Raw genomic sequence first — 13,002 nt, 5'->3', positions numbered from 1 at the left:
GCCGTCGGTACGTCTCCTGATTCGCCAATTGGCACTCCATCCCCAAGCTTCGACCACGATAAGGTGAGTTGGACTAGGTACCACCACGCGGGGTTTGGGGGGTTTTTTTTTTCTTTCTAGACCGATATTACCACTACCTACCTGTGTTCCTGCCACCATGCACCCGCGACTGACTACCTATTGGCATGGTTACATCCGACACACGTGCTCGGCGAACCAGACTGGTTGGTGTGTGCGGTGTGCAACGCAACCGACCGAGGTTCTTTGTTTCTTCTTTCTTGTTTTCAACCCTCCCCCGGCCCCCTTCTCGGTTTCCCGAGCATTGACATTACCCTCTTCTCGCCTGCCAGCCCCGCCGGCCGGTCCATCATCGACCCACTACCCCGGTCCTGGCGACCGGGCATGTCGAGCCCGGCGCCCCCGGTCGGCACAGAGTACGAATCGCTCGTCGCCGTTTGACCCAACTGCCGCTGCGGCGTTCCCGAAGCCAAAGCGCATGTCGCCAAGACTCCCGCGAGTCAGCAGTTGTACAGAAAGTCTAGGCTAACAGCTGCGTCTGGCTCACACTGATCCGGTGCCTGCGAGATAACATGAGTAGACAACGTCGGCGCCATAGACGATGGTGCGCATGCTCGCAGCGGCGTCTCTTACTGACATGTTTGGTAGGTAGGTAGGTAGGTAGTTTGGTTGGGAATTTTGCTTCCAGTCACTCGGCGGCAGTGACAGGATGATTTGACCTTGTCAGCGACTTAAGACGTAGTGCACTGCAGTCTCCCATTCTTTTTATGCTTTGCCCTCTTTGCAGCATGCGGATATCTCTTGTCCTAGAAGCATACACTGCTTGAGGACCTTGGTGTGGGTGAAAAAACAAAATCTAGACAAACAACGCCCCGTCACTCGTATATATCCCCCGACTCATCAGAAAGAATCAAGATGCATTGGCATCTGCAGAGAGCGCATGGTAGAAGAAAACATAGTATGAATATTGGCTGTAAAAACATGCATTTGCGAAACACGCAGCACCATTCATAAACAATACAGTGTCGCCGCCCTCCGGCTCCCCGACGCCAGGTATTTCCATAATGCACACTGAGAAAAACAGAACCCTAACACCGTTTCATACTTTGAGGGGTATCTCCACTTCCTCCCATGGCCGTTGAATCAGAAAGTCGAACCGCTGTACCCATACTCAGTGTCTTGGATTTCCCATTCATTGAGAATGGCGAAATAACCCCCAGTCTAAGCACCGGGGTAGGCGTGGTTGGCCTTGGTGCTGTGCCCGCGCGAGCGCATGGCCTCGAGGGTGTCGAGAACGGTGAGGAACATGAAGATGGCCCAGATGAAGAAGGCAAAGGCGACGGCGGCCTGGGAGGAGCCACAGAAGGTGTTGGCACCGCATCTGGGAGCGCCGACAAAGACAGCGAGGGCGATGGCACCGGCGAACCAGAAGATGGTGGTGATGACTAGCAAGGCGAGAGAGACAAGCTTGTGGAAGAGACGGGTCATGTACAACGGCGTGAGACAGACGTAGGCAAGGACCAGCAGAGACCACACCGAGTTGAAGATGATGAAGTTGACGATGTCGGGGGATCGCGACCACCAGCCGCTCCAGCCGTTGTATCCGTTGTAACCGCTGGCAACTATAGTGCATGTGTCAGTGGGCGCGACGAGCAAGTTGCGACACGCCGATGGGAGCCTTACCATATGAACTCAGGCCAAGCTCGATGATGGAGAAGACGGCAGCCACAATGTGGGCGAGGGGGACGAGGGCGACCATGGTGTCTGTATGTGCGAGATTGTGTCTGGTGGTTGGACGAGGCAGTACACGAGGTTGACAGTTTATTCCCAGCGCGGGTCCGGCGTACTAATTAGTAGGTAATAGAATGCTGGTAGCAGAAGTAGCTAGCTGATGTCGGTGATGTGGGTGATGATAAATGGAGGAGAGGTTGCGAACAAGAGAGGCAACCAGGTTGAATATGTAGGTAATGGGCAGAGAGGCGCAAGACCAGTTTCTTGTTTGGCAAATGGCGTCAGAGAGGGACACAGTCAGCGAGAGCGAAAGGGAAAAAAAGAAGAAGAAAAAAAGGAAAAGGGAAAAATGGATGAAATCACTGTTTCCATGCCAGCATCGGGAGGCAAGAGAGGCAAAGGAAGTTGCAGGCAGTAGGTACTTGGGGGTACCTGGATGGTCCGCCGGTGCAGTGTACAGCAGAGGTTCCTTTTCCCTCTCCACGGGGCACCTAGATACCTAGGTAGATGGGTAGGTAGGTACCCTGAGGCACATCTCAATACGTAGTGCGTCTAGTGCAATGTACGCGCACGCCGCCCCGTACGGTCGCATCACATTCTCCAAAGCAGCCCACGAGTGGTTGAAATTGGAATTGGCGATGCGTAATGCGGCTTCAAGCGCACAGTATAGCTGACAATGACGTGGTTGCATGGGTATGACCTCATTTGCGATGGCTACAGGCCAGGGTCAACAGGGCTTTCGGCCAATCATGGGACGCGCTAGACAAAAGTTGCCGCCAAGTTGCGCTGCGGTGCACGTAGCACAACCAAAACCTTCAGGCTTCAGCCACGCCACGCCAGGCGGCCGGGGGTGGCGTGTGACCCTCGCTTAGGTGCTCAGGGTTCACTCTTACATGTACCTAGCTAGCTACCTACCTGCCTAGTAGTACCTACCCACCTGCACCAACCAACCACCTTACCTAAGAATGTCCATCGTCGGTAGGTGATGCTATTTCAACTGGTACGGATATGGAGGTCAACAGCTGCTAGCAGCCCTCAATGATACCGTGTGCTGACTTCTTCATCCTCGTCCCCGGACAGCCGGAGGAGAGCGACCTACCTACCTACCTACCTAGTTACGTGGTAGTGTAAGACCTGGCAAAGTCATGGTCTGCGAACCGCTCGCTGTCTGTAAACGTCCGGTTAGGTACTGAGACATGTATCCAACTTGTCCACCTCAAGCCAGCAAGACTCGTCTCCAGAGACCTTGCAGTGAAACCATGACTCCCAACCCCCCGGGGCCTAGGGCTGGAACATAGCTATCCGTAAGTCGGTAGGCAATGTACACACACTCGCGCCCACTTGGACGAATAAATGCCATGACCATTAGCTTGATTGGCCTCGCTCGTTTACGTTCAAGACACTCAACTCGGCCCACATCACCAGCCAGCCACTTACATCCAGTCCTTCACCGCACTGCACTGAGGAACGCGACCCTGCATTCTTGGCCCATTGATGCAAAGACATGGATGACGGACCCATGCACCAGCATACCTAGGTACCACATAGCATCCATCTACGGTACCTTCCTACCTACCTACAGGCACCTTGTCTAAGTGTACATGATGCGTCCCAACCCGCCCAGTACACTAGTCGCAGTGGCCTGAGCCAACACCGGCAAACAGTGGGCCCCCGCGCCATCTCGGCTCCGGCACCCAACGACAAGAAATGGGACGTGGTGATGACACCTCCACATACCTCGGCGGGTCAAGGATCCAGAGCAACGCGACCGGGGGCACCACGGAAACCCTGATGACGTGTGCCCAACCTTCAGTGCTGACCGCCGAGTAAGCCCACCGCCGGTCCCATCTCTGCCCCCATCATGGCCTGCACCCCTCAGACGACCAGCCTTCTTTTACTTATTCGTCTCCCCTTCCTCTCGTCCTGTCCGCCTCAGCCCCGGGTTCGGCCGGTCCTTACGCCTTCTCCCCCCCTGGCTTTCCGCCTGGCTTTCCGCCTCTCTCTTCCGAGGTACCCGTCTCGAAGCCAACGCCCCGGCTCCATCAATATCCATGCTTCCTTCCTCACGTGAGGGTCTCGTTGAACCCTGACGAGCCCTTGGAATAAACTACTGGTAGGTAATACGATGTAGCCAACATGTCAAACTATGCAGTACGTGGTGTAGATCTTGGCGTGCCGGCACCCACTGTCCGTTCCCCGCTGCGTCAACCCCCGCATGACGTGGTTTTTATTCCTGGTCTTGGGCCTGGACCAAAGTACCTACTGTACGTTTTCAAGGCCGTCCCTCCTCTTCGAACCCGTGGCGTCCAATCCTCGCACATGACTAAAGTGCGTATCAATCACCTACTTCGGATGAGATTGCTCCGAGACATCTTGATAACCAAGACAAGTCGGCTGGGAGCCGAGCACGGAAACACACGCGCCTACCTAATCCTGAAGACTTGCCCGCGAGCCCGTGAAGGACCAAACGCTCTCCAGCGACACTGACGGCTGTCCGACGAGAGCCGGTTCGTAAAAGCTGCGCTAGCGTCTTTGACGCCGCTCCATGGATCAAGCTAGCGACGCACAGCAACTCATTATCTTGCCTAGCTAGCAATTAGTGTATCCGCGTCTTTCCTCGGCGACATGTGCATGAAGTGTGTACCTAGGTACCTGGTTAATTGCAGGACTGTCTATCCGTACCTAGGCACGAAAAGAAAAGTCCGTGGACGCGTCACACGTCCCAAAAGCTGTCGAATACAGGCTCTGCAGTCAGGCTACCCATATCTGTCGTCTTCCGCCTCGGCACCACATGGCCAAATCACAATATATAACCCGGCATGTACTCAAGCTCGCGACACGACATGCCAAATCATGGTAAGGGCACCCTCGACCTGGTTCCCAGAAGCCGCTCACCAAGGGGACGGGAAGAACCAAAGATGCAACTTGAACATCAATCTGAGCTTGAAAACATATATATCCGCGACATCCCTTTCAGCTTCCTATGTCATGGCGAGTCCATATCCCTCATTTCTCTTTTGTCAACTCGTCAACTAATTCCTACCCCCTTCAGTCCGCATGCAACGGTGCACGCTTGACACTAGGCACAACCCAACAGTGAGTCGATTATTCATGTTTCATTCAAGGAGACATTGCAAGGCTCTCTTGGCTCTGCCCAGGGGCTCACCTACAGCTCATCAGTCTCATGACGGCCAGAACCACAATCTCCTCCTGCCCCTTCCCCGTTTTTGCGCTCTGCCAACGCTTTATTGACGGCCTTGAGGTTGTTGAAGTCGGGACCGTCTTCGCCCAGGCCCCAAGCGAAAACTCCGCCGAGGCTCTGATCATCAACAAGGGCGGGAAACTTACGAAGTATGGCATCGGGGGTGTCATACGTCCAAAATCGTTTTTCGGCCCTATCAAGGTAGTAGTAGCCACCGCCCTTCTCGTCATACTTGCCCTCGTTTTGGGATCTGTCGAACGAGGCTTTTACGTAGTCCGGAATGCTGTCGTTCCAGCTGAAGCCGCCTGTCTGGCCCAGATCTCCGCCGGTCACAGGATCCTCCATTAGTGGCATAGGGCACCCAAGCTCTTGTCCTTCCGGACAGTCGGTCGTATTAAACCACTTGGTGTAGAAGGCAAAGCCAAGGTTAATCTTGTCGGCCGGAACGCCTCTGGCCATGTAGTTGTTGACGGCGATTCTTGATAACTCCAAGCCCGTGTGATGCTTCGCGACGACATCTCGGCGGTTCATCATGTCGTATGTCATGACATTGACGAAGTCAAGGCTGCGCATGATGAGGGGGACCGTCTCGTTGGTAAAGGCAATCATGTCGCGCTCAAGCCCTGGCGTCGCGGCGGAGATAAGCTTGCCGTCGGGGAGCTGCTTGCGGAGCTCCTCCAGCAGCAGGGGATAGGCGTCAATCTCCCACTTCTTGTCTTCGTTGGTAACAATCTTATAATCCTCGCCGTTACCACTGGGCCTCTTGTCAGCGATTTTCCTCCTCGCAAGGAGGTTTTCCGGTTTGTCAAGGCTTACCCAGGGTACTCCCAGTCCATATCGATACCTGCGATACGTCAGCGACATGTCCTTTCCATTTTGTTTTGGCTTTGGTCAACGTGGTCCTACCGTCTGCGCCGGTAGCCCTGACCATACCGGCGACATTTTGGGCCCACTTTTGGCGCGACTCCGGGGTGCGGGCGGCCGTGTTGAAGCCCTTGGTATCACCCCAGCCGCCGATGGCGACCATAACCTTGGTGCCGGGCATGAACTGGGTGCGGACCTTGTCAACGGTGGTGAAGAGGGGCCACTCGGAGACGTCCTGATTGAAGATGTCCGAGTTCATGAAGGCCAGCTCTACATGGGTGACGTAAGCCACGAGCTCCTTGGAGGGGACGTCGGGGTGCTGTCTGCGGTGTGTCAGTAAGGGAATGAACGATAAGGCAGCGAAGTCATACCCAGTAAGGTACATGACGCATTTGAGACCGGCCCCCGACTCCTGGCTAGAGTCGTTGGCGGAAGCCATGGCGGCGGACTGCAAAAGGGTTAGCAGACCGCCCCAGGCCACGGGAAGCAGCTTCATGATGTGCCGACGTTGTAGACAGGAGACAAGGGGAGGAAAAGCTCCAAGAGTCTGAGGGCATGCGGAAGTAGCGACGATGCAGAGAGCTAGAGACCAGCCATAGACAATGGAGGACAAAGGGGAACAAAAGAGGAGGTGACTTGGACGGAAAGGACACGGAACGGCGAAACGGCGAAAGGGCGAGACAATGGGAGAGGAAAGCATGCGGTTGAATGAATTACGTTGCATCCCCTCAGATGCTGTTCGTGTTGTACTTAGGTAGGTAGGTACAGTCAATCAGTCCCAGCTTGCTCTTTGCGCCAGGGATCTTCTCGGTGCAGGAACCCCGCTATGCTGTGGCGCAAGCTTCCCTCCCAGCAGTGTCGGTGCGGCCTGTAATGCGACACCGGACAGCCCAATCAGTACGAGTGGGCACCAAACGGGAAGCTGTTGGTGCAGCGGGCGGGACGACCCCGCACCGATTAACCTTAAGACGATTCCTCCGGACCTGCCTTGTTTCTACCGGTAGGTAGTAATAGTAGGTACGATGTAGGTAGGCACCTCGGTACGTACTTGATCTCGACCCTCCCGGTCCTTCCTTTGAGTCTTTTGGAATTACCGATCCATGCCTACCTAGGAAACCTACCTACCTTAGGTACACTAGGTACTTATGAAGATGCGTGCGATACGTATCTCTTGTCCTAGGTAGTTTACAAAGGGTGCTGCACCAACCGATAGGAAGATTCTCCAAAGATGAGATGCATGAAGGGCAAGCGGGAGGATGGGGAGAGGCGGGCCTGGGAAGTCCTAGAATCGCCCGGGCTCCAACGGAACATGGTGTGTTGCTTGGTTGCGTTTGAGACTTTCTTATTAGACGGCGGCGGAAGCAAGCAGGGCAGGGCAGGGCAGGGCAGGGCATCGGCACAATGTAAGATGTAAGTACCTAGGCAGACGATAGATGAGACGCTTCGGTTTTCTGGCCCATCGGTCGTAAAAAGGGTTCCGTGTTTGCATCTTCCAAAACGTCTGAACCAGGCCATCCCCGGGTCTGCTTCGAATTCTCACCCGGCACGCCGGCACACGAGTACCTGAGTAGGTACTTGATAACACCCGTCACATAGCTACGCCGATTGGTGAGAGCTCGGGTGGGGCGCCCACTCCTCGGTGAGCCGCTCACCTCAAAAATTTCCTCCATCGCCGGCTTCCCAATCGCTTCGGTCAGTTTCTGCCCTGTTGCTTTCTTGGAAATCTACCTTGGCCAGATTCGATTCCTACCCCCCTTGGACGCGGCCCTTCTTCCGGTAATTCAATAGACCAATCTTCCTTAGCCTTCCATCCAAGGAGTCGCAGCAATCATGTTTGAAAACCTTTGCACCCTGCCCCTGTCCGCCGAGGTCTTCACCCAGGTCCTCCATCCCACCGAACCGCTATTGACCGTTGGCTTGTCTACCGGCCACGTCGAAACCTTCCGCCTTCCCCCTCCCGTACAAGACTCCTCCGATTCTTCGGCCGATCCCGATACGAGCATCGCGTCCAACGGTCGGGGAACCATTGACAGCATATGGCGTACGAGGCGGCACAAGGGAAGCTGCCGAGCCTTGGCCTACAACCATGATGGATCTGGTCAGTAGTCTTGCGACGGACAGAACCACCAACCCAGCGGCGCCGTGAGCCACAGCTAACCAAAAGGACTCGCCAGCCCTCTACTCTGCCGGCACCGATGGCTTGATCAAGCATTTCTCCCCCGAGACTGGCAGGGTCATCTCCAAGGCCGTCATCCCCTCCTCGAACAAGCAGATCGACGCCCCAACCCTCATGCACGTCCTGAACCCCCAGAGCCTCCTTATCGCCTGCGACTCGGGCGCCGTGCACATATTTGACCTACGAGACGGCGTCCCCTCGGCCAAGCCCGCACAAACCCACTTCCCTCACTCCGACTACGTCTCTGCCATCGTTCCCCTCCCTCCCTCCGCCGAGAGCACCTCTGGCTTTTCCAAGCAATGGGTCTCCACCGGCGGCACCACCCTCGCCGTCACCGATGTGAGGAGAGGCGTTCTTGTCCGGTCTGACGACCAAGAGGACGAGCTGCTGTCCGCCTGTTACGTTCCCGGTCTCGGCCCCAAGCACAACCGCAACAATGGAATCGTCGCCGTCGGATCCGGCTCCGGAGTCGTCACTATCTGGGACAGGGGTGCATGGGATGATCAACAGGAGCGCATCATCGTCGACGGCGGCAAGGGAGGCGGCGAAAGTCTGGATACCATGGCCCTTGTGCCTCAAGAGCTGGGCCTGGGCAAGAAGCTGGTGGTTGGGCTTGGAGACGGCAGCCTGCGCGTCGTCGACTTGGTCACCAGAGAGGTTGACAAGTCACTGAATCTCCGACATGACGAAGTTGAGGGTGTCATTTCTGTCATGTTTGACTCACAGAACCGTCTGATCACGGCTGGTGGCAAGACGGTCAAGGTATGGGAAGAGCTGTCGGAGCTCCAAGGGGAGGCCGAAGATAGCGACGGCGACGACGACGATGACGACAGCGATAGCGATAGCGACGGCGGTGATAAACCTACCGGTAAGCGCCGTGCGAAAGATAGCGACAGCGACGACGATGAAGACGATAGTGACAGCGACGATGGTGGGAAAAGGCGGAGCAAGCGTCAGAACACTGGGGCTGCCGCGAAACTTGGCCCCATGGGTGCTCACGGCATCCTCGGGTTTGACGGTCTGGACTAAGTAAATGTACATAATTAGTGATACCCTGCAGGGCCATCTGAAGAAAAGATAGCCACAGCCAATTGAACCGATCCGACCCTTGAACTTTTGTTGGTGGTTTACTCTAGGCTCTAGCTGCCTACGAAGAGCGTCTTATTCAGAGACTGCGGCCGGTGTAAAGCCTCAGCTCCATGCGCGTGCACAATCACAGGAGAATGCTTGACCACCTAGATAGGTAGGAAGCTGCAGATGGAGGAGGTCATGGTCGATGAAACCGCCCATCCCATCCACCCACTTCCCGTTTGTGTTGGCTGACTTGCCGGGCCTCTGCCACCGGGCCCGAGATCTCCACAGCAGGGCGGTCGGGACCCCGCCCCCGCCGATGACAAACTAGTGACAGCGTTGGTCTATCATCCACAGCGCCCTTTCACAGTTCCCTCTCTCTATATTGTTTCATTCATTCATTCTTCTTCATCTCACTCTCACTCTCCCCGGTACAATTACTCGAGAAACAATTGCTAACAGGTTGCCCGTCATGGATACTACCCCCCCCTTCTTCTTTGGCATCACTACGCCAAAGGTCTTCTTCGGACCGGGCACGATCAACGAGTTGAGTGGCGAGCTTCAATCCCGAGGCCTCTCTAAGCCTCTCATCATCTGTTCGCCGTCCCGTGTCTCTCTGGCCCACAGAATCCGGGACAACCTGAGCAAGGCAGGACTCTCAGACATTGAGATCCTTGACACGGCCAAGGTCCACAACCCCAGCGACATCATCGGGCCCGCCGTGAACCGCGCCAAGGACCGAGATGTGCTCGTCTCGGTCGGAGGCGGCAGCGCAGTCGGCCTTGGCAAGGCGATCGCGCTTCGTACGGGAATGCCGCAGGTGGCCATCCCTACGACGTATTCCGGTTCTGAGATGACACCCATTATCGGTGAGACCAAGGACGGTAAGAAGACGTCGACGACGGACCCCAAAATCTTGCCCAAGGTGGTCATCTACGACGTCGACTTGACCATGGACCTGCCCGTCAAAGTCAGTGCCCCGAGCGGCATCAACGCCATGGCGCATTCGTGTAAGTCTGTCTGCGGCGTTCGGAAGGGAAGGGGGAGGGCGGGCAAGCAGCCCGAACATGGCTGACCATGAGCACAGTCGAAGCGTTGTATTCGCGGCAGGCCAGCCCGCTGACGGACCACTTTGCTCTGGAGTCCATCAAGGCGCTGTCCAGCGCCTTGCCCGTCATCGTCACCAACCCGGCGTCGGTCGAGGCGCGCACGTCGGCGCTCTACGGCGCATTCCTGGCTGGCATGTTGGCAACGGCAACAGGCATCGCGTTGCAGCATAAGCTGGCCCACGCGGCGGGCGGCTCGCTGAACCTCCCCCACGCCGAGACGCACTCCATTCTGCTCCCCCACAGCATCGCCTATAATGCGCAGTGCTTCTCCGAGCAGATCATGACGAGGCTGTCCTCCGCCCTCGTGCAAAGCACCGGGAACTCGGCCGAAGGCATCGTGGCCGGCCTTAACGAGCTGCTCCGGCTCCTGGAGATACCAAGCGGACTCAAGGATCTCGGGATGAAAGAAACGGACATTGATCGCGTCGCAGACGTTGCTTCGGACACGCCTTACTGGAACCCTCGGCCCCTTGAAAAGCCCAAGATCCGTGAAATCGTTCGAAGAGCGTGGGCCGGGGAGCGAGCTAGGGCCGACCTGTAATTGGAATTCCGCATGTTTCTTCTATCTTTCTCGCTCTTTCTCTCCCCCTATTTATTGAATCTACACTCCGGGCCTCGAATAGTCAAGGTTTCTCACTCGCTTCCACGTCTCCCGTACGACTCTCTCCTGTGCCTGGCGTGCTGTCTCAGTCTCGGTTGCTGCTGCGGGCCTGGGATTGGTCAGCTGTGTGTGCTTGTGTACGATGCGGGCTGCTGCAGTCACTCGACGTACCGGATGGCAAGATAGAGTCTGCCGCCCAGCTTCGCCTCTGGGATGATGCTCGTGTCTTCGGGCGGGTTCGCTACCGTCACCAGACCTCCGGCCTCCTCGAGGATGGCGAATCCTGCGGCGACGTCCCTGCAAGAACTGCTGTTAGCTCCCGATCTCCCAACTCTCACGAAGGACGAGGTTCGCTCACCACTCCCAGCACCCGCCTTCCCACCAGATATCGAACGATCCCATTGCTGTGTATGCCAGATCCAAAGTCGCACTATCATCCGTCAACATGTGTTGTGTCCCAAGGCGGATGGGGTCATGCACGACTCACCTTCCCAGGCTCCTCATGCCGTGCACCATGCCACCCTTTCCGCCTCTCCCTCCGCGCTCGGCTGCCATGTTCATGAAACTCTCGACCTTTCGGTGCATGTTGCCGTCCGGCGTGTCCCGGCGATCCTTTCCCCACTCGCACGAGAAGACACATCCGCTGGGCGCGTTGGCCGGCAGCGGGCTCGGGACGAGGGGCAGCCTCTGCGTCTCGTTCATCCAGGCGCCGTGGCCTTTGCACGCGGAGAAGGTCTGGTTCAGAAAGGGCGCATTGATGACGCCGATGACGGGCTTCCCTTTGACTGCGAAGCCGATAGAGACGCAGAACATGGGGAAGAGGTGGGTGAAGTTGACGGTGCCGTCGAGAGGGTCGACGATCCACGTCGGGCCGTCGTCGACGAGGTATTCGCGGGATGCGCCGGCCGAGTAGGTCTCTTCGCCGAGGAAGCTGACAGCGTGTCAGAAGTGCAACTGGAGACAAAGGCGTGTGTATCGGGGCCGGCGGCCAGGATAAGTCGGGACCTACTTGTGGGTGGGGTACTTGTTTGCGACGGATGTGCGAATGAAAGCTTCAACCTCTGCAATCGCGAACAAAGCTCGTCAGCATGCCATGTCCAACACTCTCTCGGCGTGTCATGTTCCCCGTGTACAGACCTGTGTCCGTCTTGGTCACCAGGTCGACCGAGTTGTCCTTCTCTGTGAAGGCCTGCTGTTCTCCTCCGGTTCCCCATCTCGACTTGGCCGCCGTCATGAGCAGGTCGCCGGCCTCTTTACCCAATTGGACGGCAAAGTCGTAGATTTCGCGGAGCTCGGTGTCGCTGATTTCCGCCATCGTGGACGTTACTTGCAACGACTTATCTCTTGGGAGGATGATAAAAACGGGGCCAAAAGAGGTGAGAATGGGAGAGAGTCAGTGAACCGAAGAGTCAGAAAGGAGAGGGTATAGTGAGAGGAGTAAAACGGCACAAACATGAACGAACCTGTCAGTCCGTTGTCGGGTCGGGTTCAGTTTGGTTTGTCAGAAACCCTTGACGACTGGGCCGCCGCCAACCGAAAGATAGCGGGCGCGGAAGCACTGCGGATGACGTCCGGTCTCCTATCAGCGGGGAGTCTCCGCATGGGCTCCCCGCTCTCTGGAGCCTGAGGCTGATCCCTAAAGTCCCTAAAGACAAGGGTGGGGGCGCTCATCACCCAAAGGTTCCTCGGTACCTAAAGCCTGTGGAACTCGGCAGGAGCTCGAGGGCCGGGCATCTGAGTGAGTGTTTGAATGAGTATTTGGATGAGTGGGTGAGTGTCCAGCGCTTGACACTTGAGCTGCAGAGCTCTAGAGTCGAGGCAGCCCACGGATTTAAGAGCGCTGGCCTGGCGGGAGGACCGACCATATCAAGTTCGTTAATCTCGATCAACTTGGCCAAGTTTGGTTCCTGCAGCTTGCGCCAACTCTCAACTCTCAACTCGTCGCTTATCGGGGGTCTTCGTTACGCATGGAAAGAGACTTGGCCTATCGAATGTGATGTGAATAGTGGCTCATGAACCGCGATGGCCTTGTCGCTTGAAGCCGCTATCTATCCAAGCCGAACAAGAACCATTGCACTTGAACCGCTGTCAAGTCTCGTCGTCTCATCAACCCCATCGCCTCGCCTCATGCAAGTGCCTCTGTTTGCGATTCACTCATACTTTTCAATATTTTCTTCGTAACATTCTGGTCACCAACATGCTCACAAGGGGAGCATGCAGACTACAAAGT

At 56.4% G+C, this 13,002-nt stretch overlaps 6 protein-coding genes across 6 annotated transcripts; 2 read left to right on the top strand and 4 right to left on the bottom strand.

Annotated features, from left to right (window-relative positions):
• Positions 1-378: 378 nt before the first annotated feature.
• On the bottom strand, positions 379-657 carry GLRG_07134 (uncharacterized protein; the record flags this gene model as incomplete). The annotated part of the gene is made up of 2 exons (XM_008097819.1): positions 379-508; positions 566-657. The coding sequence occupies 2 exons, from the start codon at positions 655-657 to the stop codon at positions 379-381; spliced, it is 222 nt and encodes a 73-aa protein (XP_008096010.1).
• A 582-nt stretch (positions 658-1,239) lies between these two features.
• On the bottom strand, positions 1,240-1,777 carry GLRG_07133 (uncharacterized protein; the record flags this gene model as incomplete). The annotated part of the gene is made up of 2 exons (XM_008097818.1): positions 1,240-1,640; positions 1,702-1,777. 2 exons carry the CDS (start codon positions 1,775-1,777, stop codon positions 1,240-1,242), a joined length of 477 nt encoding a protein of 158 aa, XP_008096009.1.
• A 3,138-nt stretch (positions 1,778-4,915) lies between these two features.
• GLRG_07132 (glycosyl hydrolase family 18) lies at positions 4,916-6,311 on the bottom strand (the record flags this gene model as incomplete). Its single annotated transcript, XM_008097817.1, has 4 exons — positions 4,916-5,705; positions 5,768-5,795; positions 5,858-6,138; positions 6,187-6,311. The coding sequence occupies 4 exons, from the start codon at positions 6,309-6,311 to the stop codon at positions 4,916-4,918; spliced, it is 1,224 nt and encodes a 407-aa protein (XP_008096008.1).
• A 1,334-nt stretch (positions 6,312-7,645) lies between these two features.
• GLRG_07131 (WD repeat domain-containing protein jip5) lies at positions 7,646-9,020 on the top strand (the record flags this gene model as incomplete). The annotated part of the gene is made up of 2 exons (XM_008097816.1): positions 7,646-7,913; positions 7,990-9,020. 2 exons carry the CDS (start codon positions 7,646-7,648, stop codon positions 9,018-9,020), a joined length of 1,299 nt encoding a protein of 432 aa, XP_008096007.1.
• A 514-nt stretch (positions 9,021-9,534) lies between these two features.
• On the top strand, positions 9,535-10,712 carry GLRG_07130 (iron-containing alcohol dehydrogenase; the record flags this gene model as incomplete). The annotated part of the gene is made up of 2 exons (XM_008097815.1): positions 9,535-10,072; positions 10,150-10,712. The coding sequence occupies 2 exons, from the start codon at positions 9,535-9,537 to the stop codon at positions 10,710-10,712; spliced, it is 1,101 nt and encodes a 366-aa protein (XP_008096006.1).
• A 60-nt stretch (positions 10,713-10,772) lies between these two features.
• On the bottom strand, positions 10,773-12,087 carry GLRG_07129 (inositol monophosphatase; the record flags this gene model as incomplete). Its single annotated transcript, XM_008097814.1, has 6 exons — positions 10,773-10,881; positions 10,944-11,069; positions 11,131-11,202; positions 11,260-11,703; positions 11,782-11,833; positions 11,910-12,087. 6 exons carry the CDS (start codon positions 12,085-12,087, stop codon positions 10,773-10,775), a joined length of 981 nt encoding a protein of 326 aa, XP_008096005.1.
• Positions 12,088-13,002: the final 915 nt, after the last annotated feature.

Source organism: Colletotrichum graminicola, assembly GCF_000149035.1.
Source record: "Colletotrichum graminicola M1.001 genomic scaffold supercont1.28, whole genome shotgun sequence".
Taxonomy (NCBI): domain Eukaryota; kingdom Fungi; phylum Ascomycota; class Sordariomycetes; order Glomerellales; family Glomerellaceae; genus Colletotrichum; species Colletotrichum graminicola.
The sequence above is the reverse complement of the archived record's forward strand: the minus strand, read 5'-3'. Positions and strand labels throughout refer to the sequence as shown.